A 26589-nucleotide genomic window follows, 5' to 3' on the forward strand; every position below is an offset into this window, starting at 1 on the left:
CATGGATGTATTATATTAACGGTTTGCCCACCCTGTAATGCACCAACATACAATATGTTTTAAAGACCCTGTACCCTCTTTAGAATAATTCTATCCAGATTTGAGCAGTCTAACTATTGTAGTTTCCATACAGGATCTAGTTTAGGGTGATGAGGATACAAAAAAAAAGCAGTAAAATGGCCCTGTTCTGCATTTTCACAAATCAGAAAAAGGTTTCACAAATCCCAAACAAGGTTTTAATGAATCTACAGCCTCTTTAGAATAATTCCACCCAGATTTGAGCAGTCTAACTATTGTAGTTTCCATACAGGACCTAGTTTAGGGCGATCAAAATGCAAAAAATGCAGTGAAATGGCCCTTTATGCCCATCCATTTAAAGGACAATAGCAAAGACGCAAAAAAATTTCATCCGACCCTGACAGTGTTGCTTGCACGGAGATTTCGGACTGACAACATAGCCATGGGGGCATCAATTTATATTGTGTTTTAAACGCTATTTTTATACCTCTTCTACAGCTCCAAACAACATAACACTTACGTGGTAGTGAGTAGAGGGTCCCTAAAGCCAAACCGAAGTGTCCCGAGGTCTTCATGTGGTCGGATATAGAGTCCAGAATGAATTTAATCAAGCCAGTACCTTTCCGGAAATGTTGCTGCTGCAGCTGCCGCTACAGACCGTGGTGAAGTTGGTTTGATATTGGATATTCGACAGATATTCACAATAAGGAAATAAGGTGTCTTTTTTTTCAAACCAATTTCAAACCAACTTCACCACGGTCTTAACCGGCAGCTGCAGCAGACACATTTCCGGAATGGTTGGCTTGATTAAATTAATTCTGGACTCTATATCCGACCACATGAAGACCTCGGGACACTTGGGTTTGGCTTTAGGGACCCTCTACTCACTACCACGTAAGTGTTATGTTGTTTGGAGCTGTAGAAGAGGTATAAAAATAGCGTTTTGTAGTGGCGATACTCGATGCCCTCATCACTTCCAGGCTAACGACTTTTGGCTAAAAACGGTCAAATCGAAATTCTCTAAACACATCCGAATGACATGATTTTGATGTCAACGTAACGTACGTACTCCCAACATCCCGTAAATTGATCTAAATTGCATTTTACTCCGGATTATCCCTTTAATTCGTGAATCGGATGCAAACTTCAGTGTCGTGTCTATGGGCTTGATGTGGCGCTCATGTGCCCCCCCTGGAACACCCCCACATTTAAAATCACTGCTCCACCCCTGTGCACAGCAGTTCCAAAGCACAGGTGATTACATTTTGACCCAGGACTTCTCAAACTGATGCACTTTACTTATCGTAACTTTTTACATCAATCGGTCTAAAACTCTAAAGCTGCATCGAAAAGATCACAGTTTGAGTTTCTGGTTATTTAATCAAAGTATCATACAATTTTGATCGCATTTGAGCGTGTACTTTACAGCCGAACGGGAGAAAAAGGATCATCACTGAGCTGGTGCACCCCGAGGTAGATGCAGGGTTCCAGAGTCTCTGATGCACCGCATGGGATTCATAAAGCCAACGGTGTGTGGTTAGCTAGCCCGGAGGGAGCAACACTGAATTCATTCAAAGGAATACGCACAGCATCAAACTCCTCATTTATACTGTTTTACTGACATTACAGAGAGAGCAGCAGGTACATTAAAGATGCTTTAAGCGTTGTTTTGTGTTTAGCAGTCAAATTACACTAAATCTCATTCTTGGATTCCTTGATTGACTAAAACCTCCTTTTGTGCGTTCAAAACAACATCAAACACGACTATATGGGAGCATAGTTCTGTTCTAGGTAGCTTGTGGCTCTGTGATATAAAGGACAATTAATATGGTTTCATATTCAACATAATACACTTTACAATCATAGTTTAAAACTTTTCCTTCCTACCATGATACATCAATGCCAAAAAAAACAACCTGTCCTAACCCACAAGGTTGATAAATCCCATAAAAATGTCCCCGCATTAAACCCTACCTTAATAAATACACCATGATGTTAATATATATATATATATATATATTTAATAACCTACTTCATGATCTTGGTTTTCATATATTAATCAGCAACGGTGCTTGTTTTGATTATCTTACATTCATTTTACAGCGTCCATACACAAAAATAGCAAGCACTGTACATGGAAGCATCTGCGATTAAAAAGATTTAGGCCTACAATAATAGGGACAGCACACCCAGAAGTCCGCAGTTTGCACAGCACGGTATGTGGGTTTCCGGCTCAGATGTTCAACGGTCCGCTTTGTATGTGTTCAGCTCCCCGAATCTTTAGAATATGAAGCGATAAGGTGCACCTGCCTCTGTAATGGACGACCACTTACTGATAAATCTCAGTTCGTTTTCCAGGAGCATTTCAACCGTCTTTACACACACACACACACACACACACACACACACACACACACACAATTGGCCAAATAGGAGCCGTGTCACCATAAATAAAAACGTTTTCCACGCGCTCAAGTCACATGTTTCTGAGTTCAAATCTGTGTGACGCTGCTCCAATGTTCCCGTCCGCTCACTCTCCAGCAGTTTTCCGGCCCATGTGATGGGCGGGGCCAACATAGGATGCCTATAGGAGGCTCGTCGTAAGTGACCAATGAGAGGCTCTCGCATGGATGCTGTTTACATCACGCTCCGCCTCCGCGTGTGCCCAATGAGCTCCAGTTTAACCGGGAAGATTGAGGTTGAAGAGGAGAGGGAGGAATACGTCGTTGCTTTGAGGATTTTTTTTGTTCTAGCTTTATTTAATTTTGCTGTTTAATTGCTTGCGGCCAACATTTGTCGGCTTAAATTAAATTTTTTCCCCTCACATGCCATTAAAATGCTGTCCGTCTTTCAGCAAACATCTCTTAGAAGATCACATCAGGCCTGCGTGTGAAGCGCGGACCATCGTTTCTACAATGAAATCAAACAGTCCAGGTTTTTTATTTTATTTTTTTATTTGAGGTGCAACTGTCTAGTGCAATTGTAACGTCACATTTGTGATGGGCTGAAGGAACATGCACAAAAACATCGACACACTTCTTGCTAGGCATTTTCCTTTCCTTGTGCCAAGTGTGTCTCTCATTGTGTCCCACGCTCCGGTCGCACTGGGAGCGACTCACACACTTGGCAGTACAAAAGACAAAAAACATGAAAGGAAAAAAGAAAAAGAAAAATGAATTTACATGAAAAAAAAAAACACACACACACATTTCTCCAAATCGTAAAGAGTCCAGATCATTTGAGCGGTCAAGTCTGAAGAGACCACAGAAGAGTTCACATACAGTACAAAGCCGTGTGTCACTGCAGGAGAGACAGCATCTTAGTGTGGAGGTATAACATCCTCTTTTGCTCCCACCCTGAGTTATGACATCACAGGTAGTTCAAAACCTGGCAAAACCATAGATAGATATATATACACGTGGATAAAACAACCAAAAAAAAATAAGCTCCATATATGTATCTATGGTTAGAAACCAGGCACTTGGCAAAGTTTAATTGGAAACTTTTAATCTGTACAAAGTTCATTACCAACAAACAGTCATGTCCTATTTACTCAGCTTTCTGTTACTCATTTTAAGAGACCACTTGGACATTTATTACATCAACAAGAGCTTAAACAGAAACAGACGAGAGCACAACGGTCCAAGCCCTCAGGAATTGAAAAAAAAAAAAAAAAAAACACTGATTCCCTGCGTGAATAGTTAATGCTCCATCCAAGAATGAAGGGAGTGTGCCAGGGGCGTGGACTTTAGAAAACAAAAAAACAGTTCTGAAAGTGAGCGATGAGTGTGTGACACAAGTTTTGTGTCTGGCCTGTGCCTGGACTGTTGTGATCTACAAAAGCTGTGAGGACGCAGGGCCACAAACTTCCCATTCCAGATGGGTCCGCAAATCGTTCGTTTTGTCCCTTAGGTCTGTCCACGTCGTTTGGAGAAAGTGCAAATGGGACCAAAAAACAAAAAAAACGAGTGTAGGGAGCCAAAAAAACAGCGTGCGGGTGGGAATGAAGCGAGGCGATGGCACTCTTTTCACGGGCAAGACATCCCCCACGGTGCTCAGGAGGGCTCCTACGATTGGCTGCGGCCAGTGCAAGTGATGCGAGCGTTTGGCTGTGCGTTCCCGTCAGCTCTGCGCTGCCCCCTTCTTATCACCACGACGACAACGAGCACGACGAATACGATTGTCTGAAAGCAGGTAGTTAAAGTCGCAGACGGAGCAGGGACACACACACACACACACACACACCAGGGCAACTCCACAGTCTTTTCAGTTAAATTAAATGTGCAACAAAAGAAAGTTGTTTCCGCTTCAGTTGAAGTGTGTGATCCTCCAAAATGGCGGCATAGGTCGTTCGTGAGGAGGCTTAAGTCTGTTCACAGTATGGCGAGGCTGCTTCCTCTTCTGTATTCCATTCCTCCTCGTTCTCGGGGAGTTCTCCAGTGTCCAGCTGCCGCGTTACGCCGATGTGCCAGAATTCTGTGTGGAAGGGGGGGCTTGAGCGGTTCCAGGTGGGCCCGGCGGCTGGGCGGCGCCGGTCGGGGAGCCGCCGGTCTGGACCTGCGCCTGGAACTGAGCCAGCTGCTCGGGACTGGCGAGAGTCTTGAGCAAGTTGTTCTCCTGCTCCAGCTGAGTGTTGCGCTCCATCAGCTCTTTGATCTGCTCCTTCAGCACCTCCACCTCCTCCCGCACGGCGTACATCAGGTGACTCTTTACCAGGTCCTGAGGAAAGAGGCACAGCGAGATCATCAGAGAAATAATGCAGCACTTCCACTCCGCTGCTGCAACACCGAGACGAGACAACTCGTCCAAACTGCTTATCGAGAAGAGTCCTCACTACTTCACAAAGAGGGCCAAATACTTCCAAATCTTACATGCTTCTTTAAAAATAATATATATATATATATATATTTGTATATACACACACACATATATAAGAGCTCAAATATTTCAGCTGTTTTGTTGGACAATTTTGACAATTACCATTAAACTTATTGGTAGGTTTTGGACTGTAAATTAGACTAAATGTGTAATTTCATTGTGTAAATTTTCTATCACTTTAGTAGCAAATGTATCAAGAAAAGAACCACCGGCTTAATCAATTTAAAAAAAAAAAACAGGATGGTGTTGACTCTTAACTGATGATTGCAACATTTTTAAGGGAAAAAATAAAAATAAATAAAAGTTGGTGGATTCTACCAAATCAAATTTGAGGATGTCTTTAAATTCATTTAAATGATTTTATTTGTTTCTCTTTATATTCTTTTATGTATTTTTAATGCTTCTTCCACTCCCTGCTGCAACGCTTTTATTTTATGTGAAGCACTTTGAACTGTTTGTACATGAAATGTGCTATATAAATACATTTGATTTGATGTGCCGTTTTATTTTTGGGGCTCATTTCTAAATCGACTGTCTGTAGCGCTTCATCCAAACACGAACAAAATATTACATATTTGTATAATTCTATAACGAGAGACTCCCAATTAGAATAAAAACAAAACAAACTGCAGCCCACAATGCAACACGAACAGAAAAATGTGTGACACCGCGTCCCTTTGGTGGATTTTTACAGTTTAAAACAAAAAAGGCTGTACGGGAACACTCTTCCAGATTATTGTCACGATGATGCTTGGTAGCAAAACCAGTTTGCTTAATAATCTGAGCATCCCCTCCACTGTGGAGCCGCCCCTCCTCCCTGCCCCAGCGAAGGAACAAAATGTTCCCGCACCGGAGTGGGAGGAGCCAATCACCGCCCGAGTTATTTATACTGCGCAGAGGGGAGCCCGCTGCTTGCCTAGCAACACAACGGCCGGAGAGGCTGAGGGGGAGAGGGCACTGTGCACAGAAACGGAAGGAGGGTGGCGTGTGAAACATTAAATTGTCAACAAGCCCGAGGGGGTCATTGATCAAAATCGTGATAGAGCAGGAAGCCCCTGTTGCAGGTGCAGAAATGTTTTACTGGCAATTTACGCCATTGGAGCTTCATTTCCGGCACTCCATTCATTGCTCTGCAAAAAAAAACAAACAAACAAACAAACAAACAAACAAAAACTTTTCTCGATCTAAGTTTTTCCTCTGAATGAAGAGGACACATAATGCCGGTGATCTCCCCTTCAAACGCAGTGCAACAAAATAAAAAGTACACCAGCAAAAGCCAGAGGAGGCGGAATGGGAGCGCACAGCAATGTTTGGGTTACATAACAGAGGCAGCATATGCACGCGGAGCCTGTGCAAACACAATGGAGGGTTAAGGGTGGAAAAACAGTCGCCTACCATTGCTTGTTCAATCTTGTTGTCGATGGCCACCACACTTGCACCCGAAGAGCTGGAGGACAGAGAGAGAAAGCGCTGCGGTTAGTCAGCCCGGGTGATGCAACACTGGCCGTGCACTGCGGCTGGCTGGATGGAAATGTGTCTGAGAACGTTTTAATGCCGGGACTATCCCTTTGCATAGATGTAGATACAAAAAAGAAAAAAAAAGCGAAGGTTTTTCGTGCGCTTGAGGCTGTCACGAGGAGGAAAACGAGCGAATCTTTTTTTTTTTTTTTTTGGGGGGGGGGGGGAGAAGAAATCACGATTTGCGTGCGCAACAAAGCAAAAGCAAAAGCAAATGGAGATCGATGCAACAAAGCTGCAGGCTCCGATGTGGAGGAATAAAGCGGCTGCACCGCCGGCAGATACATTACCTATTGTCAACTGATGCGCGCTCCTTCCCGAGCACAGAGGACAGAAACGATATCGAGAAATTCCTCAGTTGACAAACGCCAAGGTCCATCGCCACTGTGCAACATTGGGAATTCATGCTATCCCGCCCATTAAAACCCCCGAAGGCGATTCTTCGGCTGTAAAAACTGGAAATCCAGCGGTATAAAAGTAGCAAAAAGTGCGCATTATTGAACGCGGGACAGCGGGTCTCCTCTCCGGGGCGACCGCGAAGCTGGCAGCCGGGACAGGGCTCACAAAAGACTGAGGCGGCGGGCTGCAGCTCCGCGCTCTTCGGCTCCCTCTCTGGATAATTAATGCGCCCCACCGCCGCCCGATTGGCAGAGCAGCGAGCTCATTAGCATACCGAGCGTCTCTGATTGGAGGAGAGCTTCCTCATTGTAATAATACATGCAGCATCTCTGTACCTGCTGCACGGTCCTGCATAAAATCCCGCATCAAACTTGTGGAGGGAAAACGAGCTGTAGCTACGACTTTAAACGAGCGAGACTCTAAACTGACACACAGTATTTCACCCTTTACTGCGTTTTCTGGACTAAAACTCCATAAAAACTATTTTCTTGCCTGGATTTATCCTCAAATCACGGCGGAAGGTCTTTGGTTAGCGATCACGAGCTGTTAAATGACGCAATGTCTCTCCCTACTGGTCGTAAGTGCTGACAAGCACACAGCAGGATACATACACACAGACTTGATGTCATTTAAGTGAAACATTATCCCATTAGCTCATGGCTTGACCCTGCAGAAAAACTAACTGGTCCAAGTGCCGTCCAGATATCAGAGGCAAACTAACAACACCACGGGTGCGAAGAGAGAGCCAATCCAATTTATTCATAAAGCACATTTAAAAACAACAACAGCTGACCAAAGTGCTAACTCTGGAATAATTAAAAGATAAGTGGACACAAAAGAAAAGACACATTAGACATGAAACACACGTACAAAGTACAGAGCTGTACTCGTGCCGTGTCAAATAAAATGCCAGGGAAAACAGACGTGTCCTTAAATGAGGTTTAAAAACAGGTAGTGAGGAAACCTGCCTAATATTTATATTGGCACCCAATAGGTGCCACTTGGACAAAACAAATATGACCTAGGTTTTCTTTGTCGTTTAAAGGGGAACTCCGGGGCATTTGAAGCGCGTTTCCATTGCTAGAGGTTGTAAATACTGACAGTAGGACACAGACAGGTGCAAATCTGCGCTCCCTGTTTGGAGATCGCGCTGTTCGCTCAGCCTGTCATGCGAGGCTAATACGTGGTGGCTAAGGGGCAAGAGCTAAATCTTCCACGTAAAACAACAACTTGCACACTGCAGAAACGTCACACCACTTTATAAACCATCCGACAATAAAGTCACAAGCCTTACCATCAAAACCATATGCATGGTTCTCACATTACTGGCATGGGGACGTTACAAAACAACTTTATAAACAGCATGTAACTCACCGGCTGGTTGTAGGCTCGCGCATGTGAAAGCCCAAAAGAGTCGATGGACGATAATCCCATATACAAAACAATTATCTTCTCTAGAAAAACTGCGTTCAAGTATTTAAAACATTACAACAATATTACTGGGCATGTATTGTTGTAATGTTTTAAATACTTGAACGCAGTTTTTCTAGAGAAGATAATTGTTTTGTATATGGGAGTATCCTCCATCGACTCTTTTGGGCTTTCACATGCGCGAGCCTACAACCAGCCGGTGAGTTACATGCTGTTTATAAAGTTGTTTTGTAACGTCCCCATGCCAGTAATGTGAGAACCATGCATATGGTTTTGATGGTAAGGCTTGTGACTTTATTGTCGGATGGTTTATAAAGTGGTGTGACGTTTCTACAGTGTGCAAGTTGTTGTTTTACGTGGAAGGGTTAGCAGTTGCCCCTTAGCCACCACGTATTAGCCTCGCATGACAGGCTGAGCGAACAGCGCTATCTCCACACAGGGAGCACAGATTTGCACCTCTCTGTGTCCTACTATCATTATTTGACAACCTCTAGCAATGGAAACGCGCTTCAAATGCCCCGGAGTTCCCCTTTAAGCTCAAGAAGTTTGAACGCCCTCCGTGCTTTGACGTCAGACTATAGCCGCATTCGGACAGAGCTGTTCTAAGAACTGTCCTTCTCCAGGGGAACTGTTTCAGTTTGCATTCGCACATGAGTCAGGACCCTGAAGCCGGAGTTATAGTTGACGCGTCCGTCACCGCGGTGTCGCACCGTGACGTCAAATCAAAATGACGTTTCAGGCCTGGCGCTTCCCTTGAAAAGACGGTGCAGCGCGTTGTCGTGCACCAGTCGATTTTTGTAACTTGGTTGCGCCGAGAACAACAAACCGGATGGACTGTTGTGAGGCCAGGCTCAGTGAGGAGGTGCGTTTGTACAGCAGCTGTACGAAACTGCAGTGAAACAGCACAGGGTAAACTCCCCAAACTGGTGCACAGAGATGGGCAGAACTTTGGGGAAAGAGGGAGAGTTCTGTAAGAATGTGTGGAAGAAGCTACGGGACAGATACGTGAAGGCAAAGAAGAGGGCAGAGACTCTGTTGATGCCGGGGGTTTCAGACCTTCACCTCTATTAACTGAATTAAAAAATTAAAATGATCTGAATACTGCAGCAGTATAATTATGACAGTATTCCTGCTCTTCATTGTTTTCTTCTCCACCTTCGTGGCTGTAGAGTAGCGGTAACCTTCATGTAGCAGCGCCACCTCTGTGACGGAGAAAATTGCAACGACTGGCGCATCGATTTGCGCCACTATACATGGCGGGCACGAAATCGTGACGTCATCAACACCGCTCGCGCTAGCAGACGCAGCAACCATGCTAGAGCCTTAATAGAAACTGATGCGGCGCAGCCGTCTGCCACAGTGACGTGTTACTTTAGCACCACATTCAACAACAAAACAAAACAGAACAAAACAAAACCCGCGAAAAATAAGGAGAGAAGAAAAAAACACCACAAAGAAGCTAACATGGAGAGCGGGGAGGCCACCGTGTTCATGGTCTGCATGATGGTGATATTAATCATGGACGATCACATCGGGCGTCTAACATGGAGGCTGGAAGAGCTCACAGAGAGAGTCAGGAGACGAAGGATGGAGCGCAGGCCATACTTCTTGGTTTCATGAAGGAAGGAGAGCAGAGCGCCGCAGACAAAGGAGACCACACGTCAGTTTAACTTATTAAACACGCGCAGGTTGTGTCCGCGTCGTATGAGGAAACATTTCAGCCTGACAGCATGACAAGGGGCGGAGCTACCGACCACCAAACACCTCCGTCAGATGTGTTCCTATGGAAACCAGAACAGCCCCAGCTGAGGAGAAGGAGCTGAAATGGTTATAGGAACTGAGGGCCGTGGTCCCGAGTTCTTGTATGTGGGAATGCGGGAAAAAACGGCCCCGTGGATTAAAAGGTTATAAGAACTGCCAAAGGTTCATACAGTGCGAATGCGGCTAATGAGACATCGGTGGGAGAAGATTGGGTCAGACTGCAGAAACAGTAAAGGCTCAGATTTGTCATTTTTGTGGGCTGCTTGACTGACAGGTATAAGAACAGTGTGTTCTGTAGAGTAGAGCAGGACCACCCTCATGCTTTATCGATACTGATCTGCCTGGGGAATACAAAAAAACAGATAAATAATCACAATAGTTCATGACCAACTTGGCTACGATGAATAGATTGGCTCATCCATTCATTGTTCCAACCATAAACAGTCGTGGCTTTCGGCATCACAATTTTACTCGTGATTTTAAGGTAACCAAGGGAACCATTTTAACACATTCAGGTGTGGACATGGGAAGATACCAAGCAAGTAGCAACTATCCAGCAGCAATACAATCTTTGGCTGTGTCTGAGCTCCTCTCAGACACCTGCTCCTGCCGTAAGCACCTTAGCCGAGTTATATCTGTCCCTGCCCGGGGGAGTTCAGTGGCGCCGAGCTCAGTCAGAGGCCTGCGTGTCACCGTGCGAGTTCAGTTTTAAAAGGGAGCCCCCCCCCACCCTCTAAGGAGAAGACAGCACCTGTAACCTTTCGGTATATTTGTGTATTACCTCCTGAAGCTCAGTCACAAACTCCAGTAAAGCTCCCCTCGAAAGGAATGAGGGATTTTATAGACCTGGAAATTAGCGTTTGAAGCGACTTCTGCTTTTTTTTCCTGTGAAATGAGCCGTGACATGTTGTAAACATGTATGCTTATGCAAAGAGAACAGTAGGAGACAAATGTTCCACACCCTAGAGGAAGATCCAAATGTAGGTGTTTGGTACAGGGAAAACAGTGGGACGCGCCGTATACATTTCAGATTTACTGGATTTGGGACATTGGAGACTTTCGGTGTCAAGTGGATCTCTTGAGGAACTGGACACTCGTCTCCGATGGTTGGGTTTGGAGGCACAAACACAGCTGGAAGCATCAATAAATCACGCTCTCGTGCTTTCACAAAGTCAAGCTCAACGCGCAGCCATGTGCGATAGCGGGAACATAGTGTCCTCAAACGCAGCCCTTCAGGGCAGCGGAACAGGAGTTGGAACACGCTGAGGGTGATGTGCCGTGATGCTCGTACTGCATACGATTGCAAGAGTGAAGTTTAATTAAAAATGTTTTTTTTGTACATTCTTTGCTCTGAAAAAAGATAATAATAAAATAAAATAAAAAAACACACGCAACTAAATGCCATCACAGACACAATAATCAGACACATCACGACGGAGCCCTTTGACGTCCCTGTTTCACTCCCAACGTGACAACACCACAGCCGTCATTACCTCTTCAGATGCTTCTCCAGCTCCCAGAAGAGCAGTTTTAGGGCCATGGCGTTCCGGCCCCGCACTGCTGCTCCTGCTCCTGCCCCCGCCTGCCCTTTCTCTCTCATTGAGGCTGAAAACACACACTCCGACCAAAAACAGCCCCCCTACCCCCTCCTCAAAGCAAACAGCGCTTCCACCACTGCACCCTCTAGCCCCGACCCCTTGCTTCCCCTAAGCTGACGGGGCGCCTCACATAGGGGGGAGCCTGAGCAATAATGGAGCCCAGAATGGAGATATGTAGGACGGCGATGGGAGAGAAAGTGTGTATACAGCGGGAGCGCGCGTTTGTGTGTTAAGTCCTCCTGATTGCCTCTTTACAAAGCCTGGATCACATATAGACTTTGAGATGATTGGATGCATGAGAGAAGACATAGGAGGGAGGGGGGGCTGTGATCTCACTGCATGAGGAGTCACGTCACCTTCCCTTCTGTTGTTATGTAAACCGTCAACAGATATCTGAGGGACTCGTCCAATAGGATGAGCTGCTTTTGACCACACACCCTGCGAGCTCGCTCTGAAAGCCCCTCCCTTTCACCTGCAGCCTCTCGCTCCTTCACATCCTTCCGCTCCTTTCCTGCTAAATCCTGCCTGCGATGGTGGTAAGGAGCGACTTTGCCCATAAAATGCACGAGCACCTCTGCTTCCCGAAAATAAAGAGAGAGTGTTCCACCAAGAAGGCTTGTAGGCACGCTGTCCCTCCCCGGCGGCGGATGCGTACGGGACACGCCCCCCCGCAGTATGGGCTCCTGCAAGAGCACGCCTCACATGTAGCATCACGCTGGTTCCCACTCAGGCGCTTGCACGCACTACTCTGAACAAAGGGGATCGAGCTAGATGGCAGTTCAGACAAAGACCTCACATCAAACCCCAAAACACTGTAAGTCAGCAGGGAAAAGAGCAGCATCAGTCGATGAGCAAGGGACAAAAATGGAGAACAAAGGAGAGAGGCGACCCACCAACAAAGCCATGGGGGGGGGAATTATTAACCTCGTTAGCTGTAGGTCACGTGTTCTTTTCTTAGTTGTAAGTTTCACCAGCCCACGAAAAAACAGCAAGTGGCCGCAAATGAGAGCCCTGAAGCACTGACGATTGGACGATATGGGATGGAACAGCTGTCAGGCCGAACCAGTAACGGACGACTTTTCGTCCTACACGTCTGTACATTGTGTACTTGCAGGTCTGGGCTCAGCGCGCAGATGCACATTTGGAACAAAAGGCTTGGAACTAGTCCGACGTGGAGCTTACTTACAGCCAATCACCGGACAGAATTGGCGCAGCCAATGATGACAGACCTTGAGGTCCTGATGTTGTGTCTGTGGCCCGTACGAAAGGCTGAGCCACTGATTACCCAAAGAAAATGCTAAAGCTAGCCGTGTTTCTAGACTTGAGAATAACAAAGAGGCTACAAGGCAGAGTTTCTGTAATAATACTCGACTTCATGTCCCTTTAATGGCGAAGTAAAGTCTTCCCGCGGAGGCTGCGGAAACTCGCCACGAAAAGCTTTCACCAAGCTGTAGAGGCGGAGCTTATTTGAACCCTCTCTTCAGCTCTAACGGCGCCCCAATCCGCAACATCTCCACCAATCTGAGGAGAGAAAAATGGCGGGTGGAGCGCATCTCTGCCACACCCTGGATGGTTTACAAAAGGGGCGAATGTGTCGAATGACGGTGAGCCAGAGAGAAAAACAAAATGTGGCGTTTAGATCGTGGCTAAAAACGTAAAGTGCCAGCTACGTTTGAGGAAAGCAACACCTGGATTTAAAGTTAAAGTTTGTGGCTTTAAAAAAAACCTAACTGCGGCACTGCAGAGACATCCAAACAGTGCATTACAGGAGATGAACAGTTAAACCGTTTCCAAGTCTTTGACACAGGGATCATAAAAGGAAAAAGAGAGTGTGTGGGTGTGTGTGTGTGTGTGGGGGGGGGTTTACATGCACTGTAATGTTGAGTAAAAGGAAGGCAGACTTGGATAAAGACAAATACAAAAACAAGCCCTTTATGTTCTGTAAGCATTGACCCTCATGTGCATTTGGGATAAATGTGTGGTTTTCCCTCCTTTTAGCTCCCTTTATCCGAGTTCGCCCTCACAAAAGCGTCCAGCTGAGTGTAAATAATGCTTGTGTGGTTTGAAAGAAAGGCCGCAGTGTGTGGGCCCCCCCCAAAAAAAAACAACCCAGATCCGACTGTGAATTATGTGAACATATGCAAGGAAACATATGCATATAAGAGGGCGTCACAAAGAAGCCACAGATGCGACCAGGGGAACCTCCACCAAAGCCACCGCGCAGCTGGAATCCATCAGCCTATAGCAGATCGGTCTTGTTCCACTTCTCACGCTGCAATATCTTCCTGCGCTTGGTTTCTCTTTCCTTGCGTTTCTTTTGGCTCTCCTCCATTTGCTCGCGTCCCGTACTGTAATTCGCCAGTTTCCTTCCACATCACTTCTCTAACAGTATCGCTTGTGCGTGTCTGCATGGGTCTGTGCATCTTGTTTGTGTGTTACTGAATCAGCCAGCGTGCGTGTGCGTGCGGCTATGTTTGCAGACTGGCAGAATCCGGTTTGGGAGGCTTTTATCTCTGGCCTCTGGTCAACGGAGAGCCACAGCAGATTACACACACACACACAAGCAAAGGGAAGCGTGTTTTTTACTAATATGGACTTGCAAGCATCTGTAAACAACATTTTTAGAATCACACAGCTGGATCTGGAAGTGCAGTCATTTTAGTTTTTGAGGTATAATTCCTGAGGAGTGAGTCAAGGTAGCATATAAAAGCAACCTTCTACCTGTTCGCAGCAGAGAATAACCCCCCCCATCCCCACTGATCTCTGCCCGAAAAAAAAAAACGCACAGAGGAAGAACGCCCTAAAACGCAGACAGGTTCAGGGCTGAAGCTCTTTTGGAGCGTAAGTCAATCAGTCCGCCTTCGCACGCAACCGCCTTACATAACCGAGCCTCTGTGCCATATGAGTCATGAAACGGAGCGAAGGCAGGGCGAAAAACAACCAGACACCCCCGCGAGCTCCGATATCTCCGCGGCTTAACTCACGGGGCCTTGCTTTCCTGATGGATGGGGTATTCGGTTTCAGAAATCTCACACCGACCCCCCGTCAAGGAGGAAGCTATGACATTTATGACAGAGACAACCTCTCAGCCTCCACATTTAGCGAGTCACGAGTGCTACATTAAAATACCAAAAAGACTGGATAAAGATGAGTTGTGCAAATTACACACAAAAACAAAACGCTTTCGTAGGACGCGGGCATAGAGGATTACATTTGCAGCCTCTGCACTCACTGCAAATAAGCGAATATTACACGAACGCTGACATCATGAAACGTCACCCGCGGTAACATGAATCTGCAGCCAGAGAGCTGACTATCTAAATAGAGGGGATCTGCACAGCGGCGGTCCAGAAGCTTTGGCCTGAGGCTCTCTGCAGCGTGCGGCTCCATGCGGTGATCCGATAGTGTTTTACCAGTGGGAAAGGTCGCAAGGAGCTTTACACTGAAATATTACTTTTCCTCCTCACTGTGAAGCATCTCTTTCGGGGGGGCAGGGCAGGGTAGTGTGTGTTTGTTTGAAATTCTGCTTCAAAAGACGTCAAAACGGATGGATGGAACAAACCGAGGGGACGTTTCTTAAATGTGGTTTCCGGCGGCCGCTCCTTTGTTTTTTTTTCTGGTGGTAGCAGGCCAGATGTGCGGCTGCAGCACAGTCTTGAGCTACAACAACAGGTTTAAAGACTTTGGCCCGTATGAAAGCATGATAATGCGCAGAATAATTTACTATTATATATTAAAAAAAAAATTCTTCCCGAGCACAACATAGCACTCGTGAATTACGTTAAACGAGTCCGAAAAAGGTCCCGTACAGCAGATAATAAAGCCGCCTTTTACGAGAAAATAGGTCATTCAACTATCATTAGACAGCGTTTCCTTCAGGCCTGATGGTGCTGACTGAGGTCTGTCCCCTCACTCTGGGCAGTTTGCTTAAAAATGTGCAAAAATGAGGCAAAAGAAAATGTCAAACATCGGCCAATTAACTGCTGTTCTGCCACAGCCTATTTTCTGGAAACAATAGGTTTCTATAAAACCTCAAAATCTGGTCGAATCTTGGTGCATTTGGTTACAACTGGCATTTGTAACCACTTACTTAAGGTGTAAACTATTTCTTTGAGATAGACAGCGTTTGTGCGGTGGTATCCGAGCAACCTGCAGAAGTGAACTTATCATGAATGTCTCGTGAAGTGGCCGAGTCTATCTTTATCAAATATCAACTAGCTTGTAAATAAATTAAGCAACTAGCAATTCTACACATTTAGGAAAAATAATCACAGAGAGTAAACTGTCTATGTTTATACATTTGGCAGACACTTTTATCCAAAACAGGCAGGGTCGTACCTTTCATGCAGGGTATTTGAACCCAGGTCACCCACATGAAAGGTGGCAATCTTACCACTACACTATATGTGCACTCAAACGAGCAAAACTTCCTGAAAAATTGGTTGAGGATGAATCAAATTAGTCAATATAGATCACCCGATGAATGGTGACAATGCACACCTACATTTATTTCTTGTGTGTGTGTGTGTGTGTGTGTGTGTGTGTGTGTATATATATACATATATATATACATATATATACACACACACACACACACACACACACGGGAAGAGATAGAGGGAGAGGCAGTTCTCATATTGGACAGCGATTGACTTAAGATAGTGACACACATTCTGCCAGTGGTCGCCCTATATTGTTTAGAGCAGTGATACTCCCTATTTTTTTCACAAGAGCCACATTGGCAGCAAAATCAAGGGAAGGGCCACTTTTACAACAACATACTAAAGTTCCCTTTTGCAAATATACATTTCTACATATAAAACATCCCACAAAAAAGGAAACAACACAGCCGATACATTTTCAATTCAGACCACATTTACCTTAATACTGGGATGAGCGGAAGCTGGCGTGCATGTCCTTGACTTTCTTCATGTTGTATTTGTAGTTTGTTGTTGTAATCATAGTGAGACATTCAGGATGAGCATGGTTTTTGTGCTGGTTTTTGCCCTTTTTTTTAATTTAAAAACCGATCCATTGCGCCTGCATCTCGCGGTACACCCGACGTTTGCCTGCTCGTCCCCTCTCTGGCGTCTTCATGCTGATTTTCGTTTGGTTTTTGTGCTGTTTTTACCCTTTTTAATCAAAAACCGATCCATTGTGCCTGCATCTCGCGCTGGCTAAAGGAGCTAGTGTGCACTGCGGTCAGGTGTGAGGTGGTTTAAGCGGGCTGCGTTGCCAGGTTTAACAGTGTGCCCCCTTTAGGAAACACCATTAAGCCTTCATTAATACTTAATAAAAATACTTAATACTACAAAAACACAAACTTAATAAAAATACTTAATACTGTGCAGTATTGGCTGTATGTTATTTGAAAAAAAATGATTGTTATTGTTACCATATTGTTATAAACTACTATGCGAGTGCGAGCCGCCAATTAAAGCTTGAGGAGCCGCAAAATGAGTATCTCTGCTCTAGAGAGTTAGTGTGGCTACTGGCACATATATAATGCCAAGTACAAAAACATAATAATTTGCATATTATTTCAATATGCAAAGTGAAAAAACTGTCAGTCAGCACCATGCTGATAAGACAACAAAACATGCACCGTGTATATTTATATCTTTTTCTTTTATCATTTAATTTTTTTCATCATATCTACACAGAGGAGAGTGAAACCCCCTCATTAGTTTCTCATTCATGCACTGTGTGCAAGAAAGACATTTCCAGTTTGCTACAAGACCGGTTTTAGGTCAGTGACTCTCAAAAGCACATCATGGTTACATAAACAGCTGTCAGAAAAAAAACGCTTGGGAGGATTATTGGGCACAGGCTGCCACCTTGTGGAAAAATGCCGGTACAACAGCATGACGGGGAGGACGACCCGTCTAAAGTTTATGCCTCAGCTAAAGCATAACTACATGTCGAATCTAATCAGCAGATTACTCGCCAACGCCTCGGGTGTGATTTATTGTTGCTGACAGACAGAAGGCGCCGCCCGGTGTGTCAGAGCCAAATACAAAAGCTGCTTTCAAACTTTAAATCAAACAAAACCTGGGTCAAAATTTAATGTGCATGAAGATGCCGAGCGGACACATTTTAAGGCTGGGACATGTTCAGAACAAATTCCTAAAAATAGATGAACTGGACATTTTAAACAATCATTAATGACAGTCATATTTATATAATTCTCCAGGAGGGATCAATAGACATCACTTGTTGACAGAAAGCTGTTTGTTTATTCAATCTTTTATCTTAAAATGACCCCGTATTGATTGGAAAAACGTCTGGTTTTGTGACCTCAGTTTGTAAACGACTGCCAATCATTTCTAATAAAAAACTTTAGAGCCGATGAGTCATTCGTCGTTGGCTTCTTTGCCGTGTGTGTCAGACATGTACAAACAGTGCAGTCATTATGGAGGGGTGCGTGCACGCCAGCAGCGATTCCCAAATGTTTGCCGTGGCATTACTCGCAACTTACACGGCCACTTTGAGCAGCTCAAATGCTTCTTTAGCTTTTTGCAGGGGAAGCCCTTGGGATTAAAAACTCATGTGATTTTTAAGTATTAGCAAAGAGGCTGTAGAACAACTCGTAATAGAAAAAAAAAAACAAGTAGAAACTACTGAGCTCTTTGTAACTTTATCAAAACAGCAAGTCTTATCTCTTAAGACGCAAAAAAGCGCAAAAAAAAAAGAAAAAAGGACCACACCCTGACATCTACCTTTGACTTCCTTGTTTACCGTTTAAAAGCGGTTTCCATTGATTAACGATCACTGAAACCCACGACTCTGCAGCTGATCTTAAAAAAAAAAAATAATAAAAAAAGGCCTTAAATGTGCAGAGGAACGCAAAAGAAACTTTTTGGAATGAAAAGAATAAAAAAGCTGAGCCCAAGAAACGCCGCAGGCAGATTTTTATGGGCACACTGTCAGTGGATTGCACTTTCCCCTTTTGCAGCTCCAAACGATGAAGTCACACACATAACAACAGTCCCTATAAGAAACACTCGACATGCAATAAGGCACTCCAGCTATTCTGGCTGCAAAATGCATGTTATCGCCATGTTTTTTCCCTACAAATGATCATGAGCGTTTACCTACTGGCGTCACGTATAAATGCTTCGGAAAGTTTGCCTTTGCCTTTGCTGTGGATACATTCTATCTGAAACAAAGAAAAATAACGCGGTGAGGCACAAATTTAGGTCTTCACCCTTATAGCACTGATTAGATTATAATTAAAAGAAAATTAATCGCAGCCTATACAACTAGGTATGAATTGGACCATCTTATACACCGTATTTGTAGTAAATAATAATGACACCAAGTCATTCTCTGCAAGCCACTGCTGAAGGACAAGAAGAAAGGCATGTACAGTAAGTATGGCACAGATGACAGGTGCATAGTCTGCTTGAGGTGCAGGTGTGTTTATGAGAAGGTACAAGAATCCTTTCCCCTGTTGGCTTGCATGCAAAGATCAAACGATCCCGACGTTGGCCTGTGGGACAGCGACTCTGCCCCAGGGGGCCACGGGAGCCTGTTGTGAGCACTAATTAATATGACTGACAGATATGAGAACCAGCAGCAGGAAGGTGGAAGCAAAACGAGCAGAATCCTGCAAAACAGACACACCCTCTATGGCGTTGCCATTTTACGACCTGGCAGCAGTCCAAGATCAGGTGTTTTTTAAAAATTTTTTGCTGCTTTAACAAGGCCTTTAAAGGCCTTTAAAGAGCCAAAGTGGATTCTGACAACGGGCTACCGCTAATGAAAGGAAGAACAAATGCAGCTGGTACGTTCTAAATGTGCAAACACATCAAACTCTCTGGCTAAACAAACCTTCCCATCAGAGCTGCACCCAAAAGATCAAAGTGTAGCAGACCTTTTGATGACTCGTGACATTAACTAAATGGAACGGTGGCTTTACCCGTCCCCACTACAGCTCATTTCACTGTGCCCTCTGCAACCGAAGGCTAACGGCGTTACCAGTAGGCATGTGACTGGACACTATTAAAAAACATGTTATTAACAGACACAAAAAGAAGTATGCATGGGGGGGAGAAATATCTTAAAGGAGAAAGAAAGTGGCAAGGGTAGGGGAAAGCAGAGCCAAGAAAGAAAATGACGTTGACAGAGAAAAAGAAGTGGACAGAAAAGCAATGACAGCAAAGAGAAAAAACACTGGACATAACTGGTCTTTAAACAAATCAGACACTCGCTGCTGCAGGACAGTGGCTCATTCATGGCCAGAAACATCGACAGACGCACAACACAGATATACACAGCCTCGATGGGGTAACGCCAGCCGGTGACAAATGCCTCCTCACGGATACAGTCCTGTGCTGTCTGCGGCGACCATTACGTCAAATTCAAGTCTGCAGGCGCTCCACCGTTCAACTTAGACCGGCACGCGGCGCTCGCCAAAACCCACAATGTTATTGCTAATGTCAAACTTTAAAAAGGATCCATGCGCTCTGCAAACTTTTGCTTCAAACCTCTAGACGTTTAATCCCCTCGATCGCTAAGAATTATCGAGGAAAATGTTTAAACTACCAACGGATAAATAAAAGCAGCAATGTCTACGAGCACGTGGTCGTATTTATAGTGATCACGTTGGTCCAGAGCCAATTTGAACACTATAAGCGGTTGATTACTAAAACCGAATTTGTATTACAGGTATTTCACTTGTTTTTTTTTTTATGCAGGATATCATCTAAATGCCACTTGTATCGTTTTTCAATGAGAAAAGTTAAATGAAACGGATAGCTTCAGCATTTACTGAATTTTATTATCATGCAAGTTTAATTACAGTACTGCGCAGTGCGCAGACATACTGTAGGCTAACTCAAATACAGTACGTAACTTATTCCTTGCTGTGCCGCCGGTGCCAAGCTTCGCCGCAGCATCTCGTTGGCTCGTTTTTGGTAATTTGTCATACGCCTCGAGGAGACTACGTTTTTCATTCAGAGAAAATGACTTCCAGCCATGATTCGCGCGCTTGCTGCCCGGTGTCAACTCGTTAGCTAGCGAGGCAGAAGCAGACGTCCAGAAAGGAATCAAGGGAGTAAAACACAAAATAGCTACACGTAGTTTTAAAATTATTTTTGCACATGTTTACATTCATAAAATGGCCAAAAATGAACATTATAAGCGGATTTCTTGATCACTATAAACGAATTATTTAAACAGCATTTGTATAGAAATGATTCTGTCCCAAGCCTTTTGATCTATATAAGTGGTGTATTACTATATCCGTGACCACTATAAGCGGTTTCCACTGTAATAGGTTCCCGGTGTGCGGCTGACAGCAGTCAGAAGAACGTCCTCTGGATCCCTGGGCGCATTTCTGTGGCGCACACAACACGACTTTAGCTCAACGAGAGCACAGGGCTGCACACCGGAAACAACAGCGCTCCATTTCTCCACAGTCAGTGTCGATCAACTATTTCCTTTCTGATAAAGCTTATAGTTAGGGATGGCTCAGGTGATCCTGAAACATCCCATAGTTAAGCTGCTATAGGCCTACACTGCTGGGGGGCCTCATCTGTCACACCTTTCCTCACTTTACTCTCTTTATGTATATGTGATATTATTGTGGTCATTAACTCGTGTTTCCCTGTTCCAACAGATATCCTTTGAATGGTGTTACAGTGCCGCCGCCGCCGCGGCCCCCTCCCCCCCTTTCTGTCTTCTCAAACCCCAGCTGGTCGAGGCGGATGGCCACCCTTCCTGAGTCTGGTTCTGCCAGAGGTTTCTTCCTGTTAAAAGGGAGTCGTTTCTCTCCACAGTCGCCTCAGGCACGCTCAGGCCGGGAGATTGGACCGAAAAACAAAAAGTTTCAGTGCAATCTGTTGGTTTTCTTAGCTAGGAAATTGTTTTTGAATTGGCTCTATATGAACGAATTGGATTATTTTATGAATTATGATTATTATTAATTAATTGAATTCCAATTGGCTTGAATTGGACTTACTATCTAAGTGCCTTGAGATGACATTTGTTGTATTTGGCGCTATATAAATAAAAATGAATTGAATTGAAATGATCAGATTTCATGCGACACAACTTTAATCCCGCTCAGACCCCAGAAGACATGGGTAAGTTTTTCCCAGGACGTTGACCCAATTCAGACCAATCCGTGCAATTTTTGGAGATTACGCGGCCTTTAATACTTTTTACATGTAAACAAACGTGCAACGCTCTCAAGGTTGGAACAAACGATCGGGCTAATAGAAGACCGAACGGCTAAGGATGGATGTCACGAGGCAGGAAAGCAGAAAAAGGTCTTACTGAAGGCAATCGAGATACACGTGTGACGGTTGGGGGTCAACCCGGGCAACACATCTGCTGAGTCACCATCTCCCTTAGTGACTCAACAGCTCCACTGCTCCTGAGCCAGACATGGACGTTTTACAATAGCCGTGTCCAGTGAGCTGTTTTTAACTCGCAATCTTCTGAGGGCTGCCAGGGGTACCTTAGGGGATCCAGCAAATGTGACATTGTGCTTCTAGATCAGAAATCCACCACAAAATGAGGTCAATTGCACGGGTGGGCTATTGCAAGCAGAGCTACATTGGCCATGTGGCATAACACACTTCAGTGAAACAACATAATGAGACTCCTGAATGCACATTTCTTGTTTTAATTGTGCGGGGTAGAAAAAGTAGAATTCACTGTGTTTTGTCTCAGCAATTAAAAGACCAGCTGGACAACAATGAACTGTGTGTGTGTGTGTGTGTTCAACTATAAAGAACACGCTTGTAAAACAGAGTTTACTTCATAATAAATAGAACAGAAGAGGACATCTTTTCTCACCTGTCCTCCTCTCCTTCAGCGTGCTGACTCCTGAGGCCGGCAGCAGCGACCATGAACGCACTGGCTTCAGCAGACATCCCCATCTGGGCCAGAGAGCCAACAGTCCTGCTGCCCTCCACAGCCCCCTGTCCACCTGCTGCCGCCCCCAGTCTGGGCAGACCCAGCAGGCCCTGGTGCTGGAGCAGAAGCTTCTGGGCGTCCTCCAGCTGGGAGCTCTTAATGGAGCCTCCTCCTCCTCCTCCTCCGGGGTAATGGATGATGTTGGAGCCTGAGGTGAGGAGGGGCTGAAGGTCAGCTTGTAGTGCAGTCAGAGGCATGTAGGGAATTCCATGTGTGGAGGCTAGGGGGACCGCGCCTGTAGAAAAACGCTGGATTTGTGGTTGGGGCTGAGGTTGAGTGGGAAGGGCCTGAAGCCGCACTGCAGTATAAGCTGATGGCACGGGTGGAGCTACCTGACCCTGGTGTTGCAGCTGTGGAGTAATGCCGACAGGCTGCTGCGCCGATACGCCTGGCGTGATGGAGACTCCTGTTACAGCATGTGGAAGCGGAGGTTGGACTTGTGTCTGAAAGGGAGCGGTGGGCTGGATAAAGTCTGGCTGTCGGACCCTTCCTGGGGCCATGACCCCACCTGCTTGGAGCTGAGGTGTGGGGTAGCCTTCCTGGGGTTGGGCCTGCTGGGGTAGAACTGGAGGAGGCTGACCTACACTAACCTGTGGTGTTGCTGCAGGGACAGCCACTGGTTTCTGCACGTGAGCAGTCCCGGCAGCCTCCTGGGGGGACCCGTAGTTTAAAGGAGTAGTTTGTGTGAGTGCTTGCGGCGGGCTCTGCATGCTTTGCGGACTGGTGAAGTCCTGGCTCGGCAGCTGATAGTGTTGCAGCGTGTGAGGTGGCGGTGCAGCGGGTACCCCCGAACTGATCCCAGCGTTACCGGCCTCACCCTCTGCAGCCAAGTCTGCAGCTTTCTGTGCCTCAGACGGAGCTGGATGAGGAACCTCCTTCTCATAATAGTCCGTGCATGTCCATCTTCCCTTGCGAAATGGCTCAGAGTTAGTGTCCAGTTTGACCACCCGAAAACGAGAGCCAGTGGCTGTCTGAGTTTGGGTGTGCTGGGTGTGAGTGCCGTGGGCAGGAGCAGGGGAGCCTGTTCCTCCCCCAGTAGAAGTCCCTTGTCCACTTGTAGTAGTATTCTCAAAGGCTGCAGGTCCTGAGGGGGGGACTGCAGCTGCAGGAACAGTTGACAAACTTGAAATGTTCACACTGCCCTGTACGTGTATATCAGTGGCTGCCCCACCAATGACAGGAGCTACTTGTTGACCTGCCACCCCTGCAGGTTTAGAATTATCCAACATTGGTGGCCTCTGGGACTGACTGGGACCAGCATTTGAAACCATGGCTGGGCTGGAGGAATCCATGGGTGCGATGGGAAGAGCGGACAGTGGTGGTTCTCCTCCTGCCAAGCTGTCAGAGGGATGCCGGTGTTGTTGAGGATGCTGTTGGTGATGCACGGTCCCATTCACCAAAGAGGAATGCTGCTGAGACCCCTGAGCAATGGTATGAGGCTGAAGAGGCTCATTAGGTGACGCAAGTCCAGGTGTGTCCACCCCGTGGAGACTGTTCAACGTCTCATCAGAGGAGCTCCTCTCCGGCACCCCTGTGTCCGTGGCCCTGGACACGGACACATCCAGCAGATCAGAGGAGGACAGGTCCTCGGTGTGGGACTCATCCATGTCGTCGTAGCTCTCCGTGTCATCAGCTAAACTGTTGTTGCCGCTGACGTTGACCTGCGCTGAGGTGACACTTGTTATCTGGAAACCGCTTTTCTTCTTCATCTGAGCTCCGGCCGCCTGAGGCTGGTGATGAGGTGCGGGAGAAGAGGACCCAGCCTGGCTCGGACTGTCGTCCGCCGCGCCGCTCCCGGAGGCGCCGCTGCTCCCCCTCCTGTAGTGGTAAGCCGTTTTGCGGCTCCCGGTCCCAGGCGGGTCACCGGAAAAGTCCTGGTGGTGCATCTTTACCGTAAGGCTTCTCAATGCCAAGGTTTGGCAGGCGATTAATTGAGTTACCTACTCGCTAACACAGAAGCTAGCTAGCTAGCTGGGTCAGCTGCAGTACCGCGATACTAACCAGCCATAGGTGACAAGTCATATGATTTATGTCCTTTAAATCAAGCTCAGCGCTCCACACTTTAGTGCAGCTGAAAGGCTAGCCTATGGCTACCGTCCGTCTGTTTAACACAAGAATAAGTTCAGCATCGGGACAATATTTAACATAGCTAATAAAATAAAGACAGCAAAATTCAGCTAGCCGCTGGATAGCTGCAAGCTGGGTCGGCGGTAGCGATTAGCCACGCTCTTTAGAGCTTTGTTTACCTTTTTTTTTACTTCTAATTACGAATATTTCTCGGGTGTTATTGTGGTAAATAATTAGAGACCAATAATTATATTTCCCAATCCCACTCTTCCGAGTAAATGTGGAAGCCTCTTAGCTGGCCGGTGTATGTCGCAGGAAATCAGTCGTCGCATCCATTCCTCTCTTGGCCGATTACTCTTCTTTCTCCCACCGACACAAAAAATGATCCCGACTGAAAAAAAAAACAACACCCGTCAACTGTCAACGAGCAGTGTTGTCTAAATAGTATCCGTCTTTGTAGTGATAAAAAGTGCTCACTAAGTCCATCTCAGTATGTTTTTACCGCGTCTGTGTTTGCTGTATCATTGCCGGTGAGCAGCAGCGGCAGTGACGGGCTGACAGTCTCAGGAGGAGGAACGCAAACACTACAGCTGCGCATGCGCAAGCCTGCCCATTTTTTTTTTTTTTTTTCCCAGATAGACGCAGCGTTCGGGTTCTAAAACTGCATCGGATTTTAGACGATCGTTCATTCACGAAAACTCTTATTCGTTTTTCCCACATAAATAATAAAGTCAGACTTCTGTATTTGGCAACTACCTGTCTGTGTGATTGACATGAGGTGTGATTGAATCAAACGTTAGAAAGCTCATAAATACGGGACTTTTTTCCTATTAGTAATGAATTTTCAATTTGTCAAAAATAAAGTAAATAAAAAGGCCAAAGCAGATCAAAGCAAAACACAGACTGTACAACATTTATATGTCTAATATGTGACATATATGAATAAATATCACAATTTCCATGCAAACTATAATCATTCAGCATCAGTTAAACAAGGGTGTGACAAGGATATTAAGATTTATTAGGAGGGTGTTGAGAATTTTTCTCATTTATTTTTTCTGAAGACCCTACCAGAGGTTTTTGAGTGAAATAACATCATAGACACGTTCTTTTTTTTCTAAGGTCAAATGTCACCGTTACTTCATTCACTCACTAACACATTAATAACACTTCAAATGTGTTTTAATAAGGCACTCAAGCTAATTATCATCCAAAACCCAATGGATGAGAGTATTAACAATATGAGTGCTAGTTGTTATATTAGAGTGATCCCAGAACAGAGCACGAGTACAACACAAGGTACAATGATTTTATAATAAACTTAGCAGTAACTGTACTTTGTCCTTCGCGGGAAATATCACAGACATTTTCCACAAGATGAAATGTATTACGCCTGGTTTGTGTCTCAGCTGTGACACCGTTTACATTTTCTCTAAGCAATGTCTAAGACACGAATATGGGAAGAGTCGTTATAGTCGGAAAGACGGCGAGCGCATGGTGGCCGAGTGTTGGCTCCTGGGGCTCGGTCGGACTCAGTCCGAAGAGGAATCGAGCCAATTCCAGGTCGGGTGCAGTGTGAGCTGGGCAAAAGCAACAGTAACAATTGAATTGAACTGAGAACGTCTGTAAGGGAGCATCCAGTCCAACGGGGTCTTTAATTTTTTTCTCTCTTTTCTATTTTTCTCAAATGCTGGTGAAAGTTGGGGACGTGGAATCTAAATGCACCATGTTTCAGGACCTCTATTGCGGATGCAGCATTCCAAGAGCTGTGGCCTGAACGTTGTCGTGCCTGTCATGGCTGGAAGACCAGCAGCGAGGAAACCTATCAAGCTGCAAAAGGAGGCCTTTTGGGCTTGGTTGTCCCAGGGGTCACATGAAGCAGCTGATGGGTACCGAGCAGAGATGGGACCAAGTCTCAAGTAAGTCCCAAGTAATTTTTTCTTGGGCAAGTCAAGTCAAAGTCAAGCCACCTTATTATTGCAATTTTACCTTC

General features: G+C 45.6%; 1 protein-coding gene and 1 long non-coding RNA gene across 3 annotated transcripts in view; both read right to left on the reverse strand.

The window, feature by feature from the left end:
• Positions 1 to 26589, reverse strand: part of LOC142391332 (uncharacterized) — a 397679-nt gene that overhangs the window by 83999 nt on the left and 287091 nt on the right. The window lies entirely within an intron of this gene.
• On the reverse strand, positions 1619 to 25166 carry LOC142391582 (TSC22 domain family protein 1). Of its 2 annotated transcripts, none has more exons than XM_075477429.1 (3): positions 22410 to 25166; positions 6292 to 6343; positions 1619 to 4737 (listed from the first exon to the last, which is right to left on the reverse strand). In XM_075477429.1, the coding sequence occupies exons 1-3, from the start codon at positions 24413 to 24415 to the stop codon at positions 4474 to 4476; spliced, it is 2322 nt and encodes a 773-aa protein (XP_075333544.1). In that variant the 5' UTR covers positions 24416 to 25166; the 3' UTR covers positions 1619 to 4473. The 2 variants fall into 2 exon arrangements, with proteins under 2 accessions (XP_075333544.1, XP_075333545.1); XM_075477430.1 differs by lacking the exon at positions 22410 to 25166 and adding an exon at positions 6705 to 7039.

Source organism: Odontesthes bonariensis, chromosome 11 (genome assembly GCF_027942865.1).
Source record: "Odontesthes bonariensis isolate fOdoBon6 chromosome 11, fOdoBon6.hap1, whole genome shotgun sequence".
Classification (NCBI taxonomy): domain Eukaryota; kingdom Metazoa; phylum Chordata; class Actinopteri; order Atheriniformes; family Atherinopsidae; genus Odontesthes; species Odontesthes bonariensis.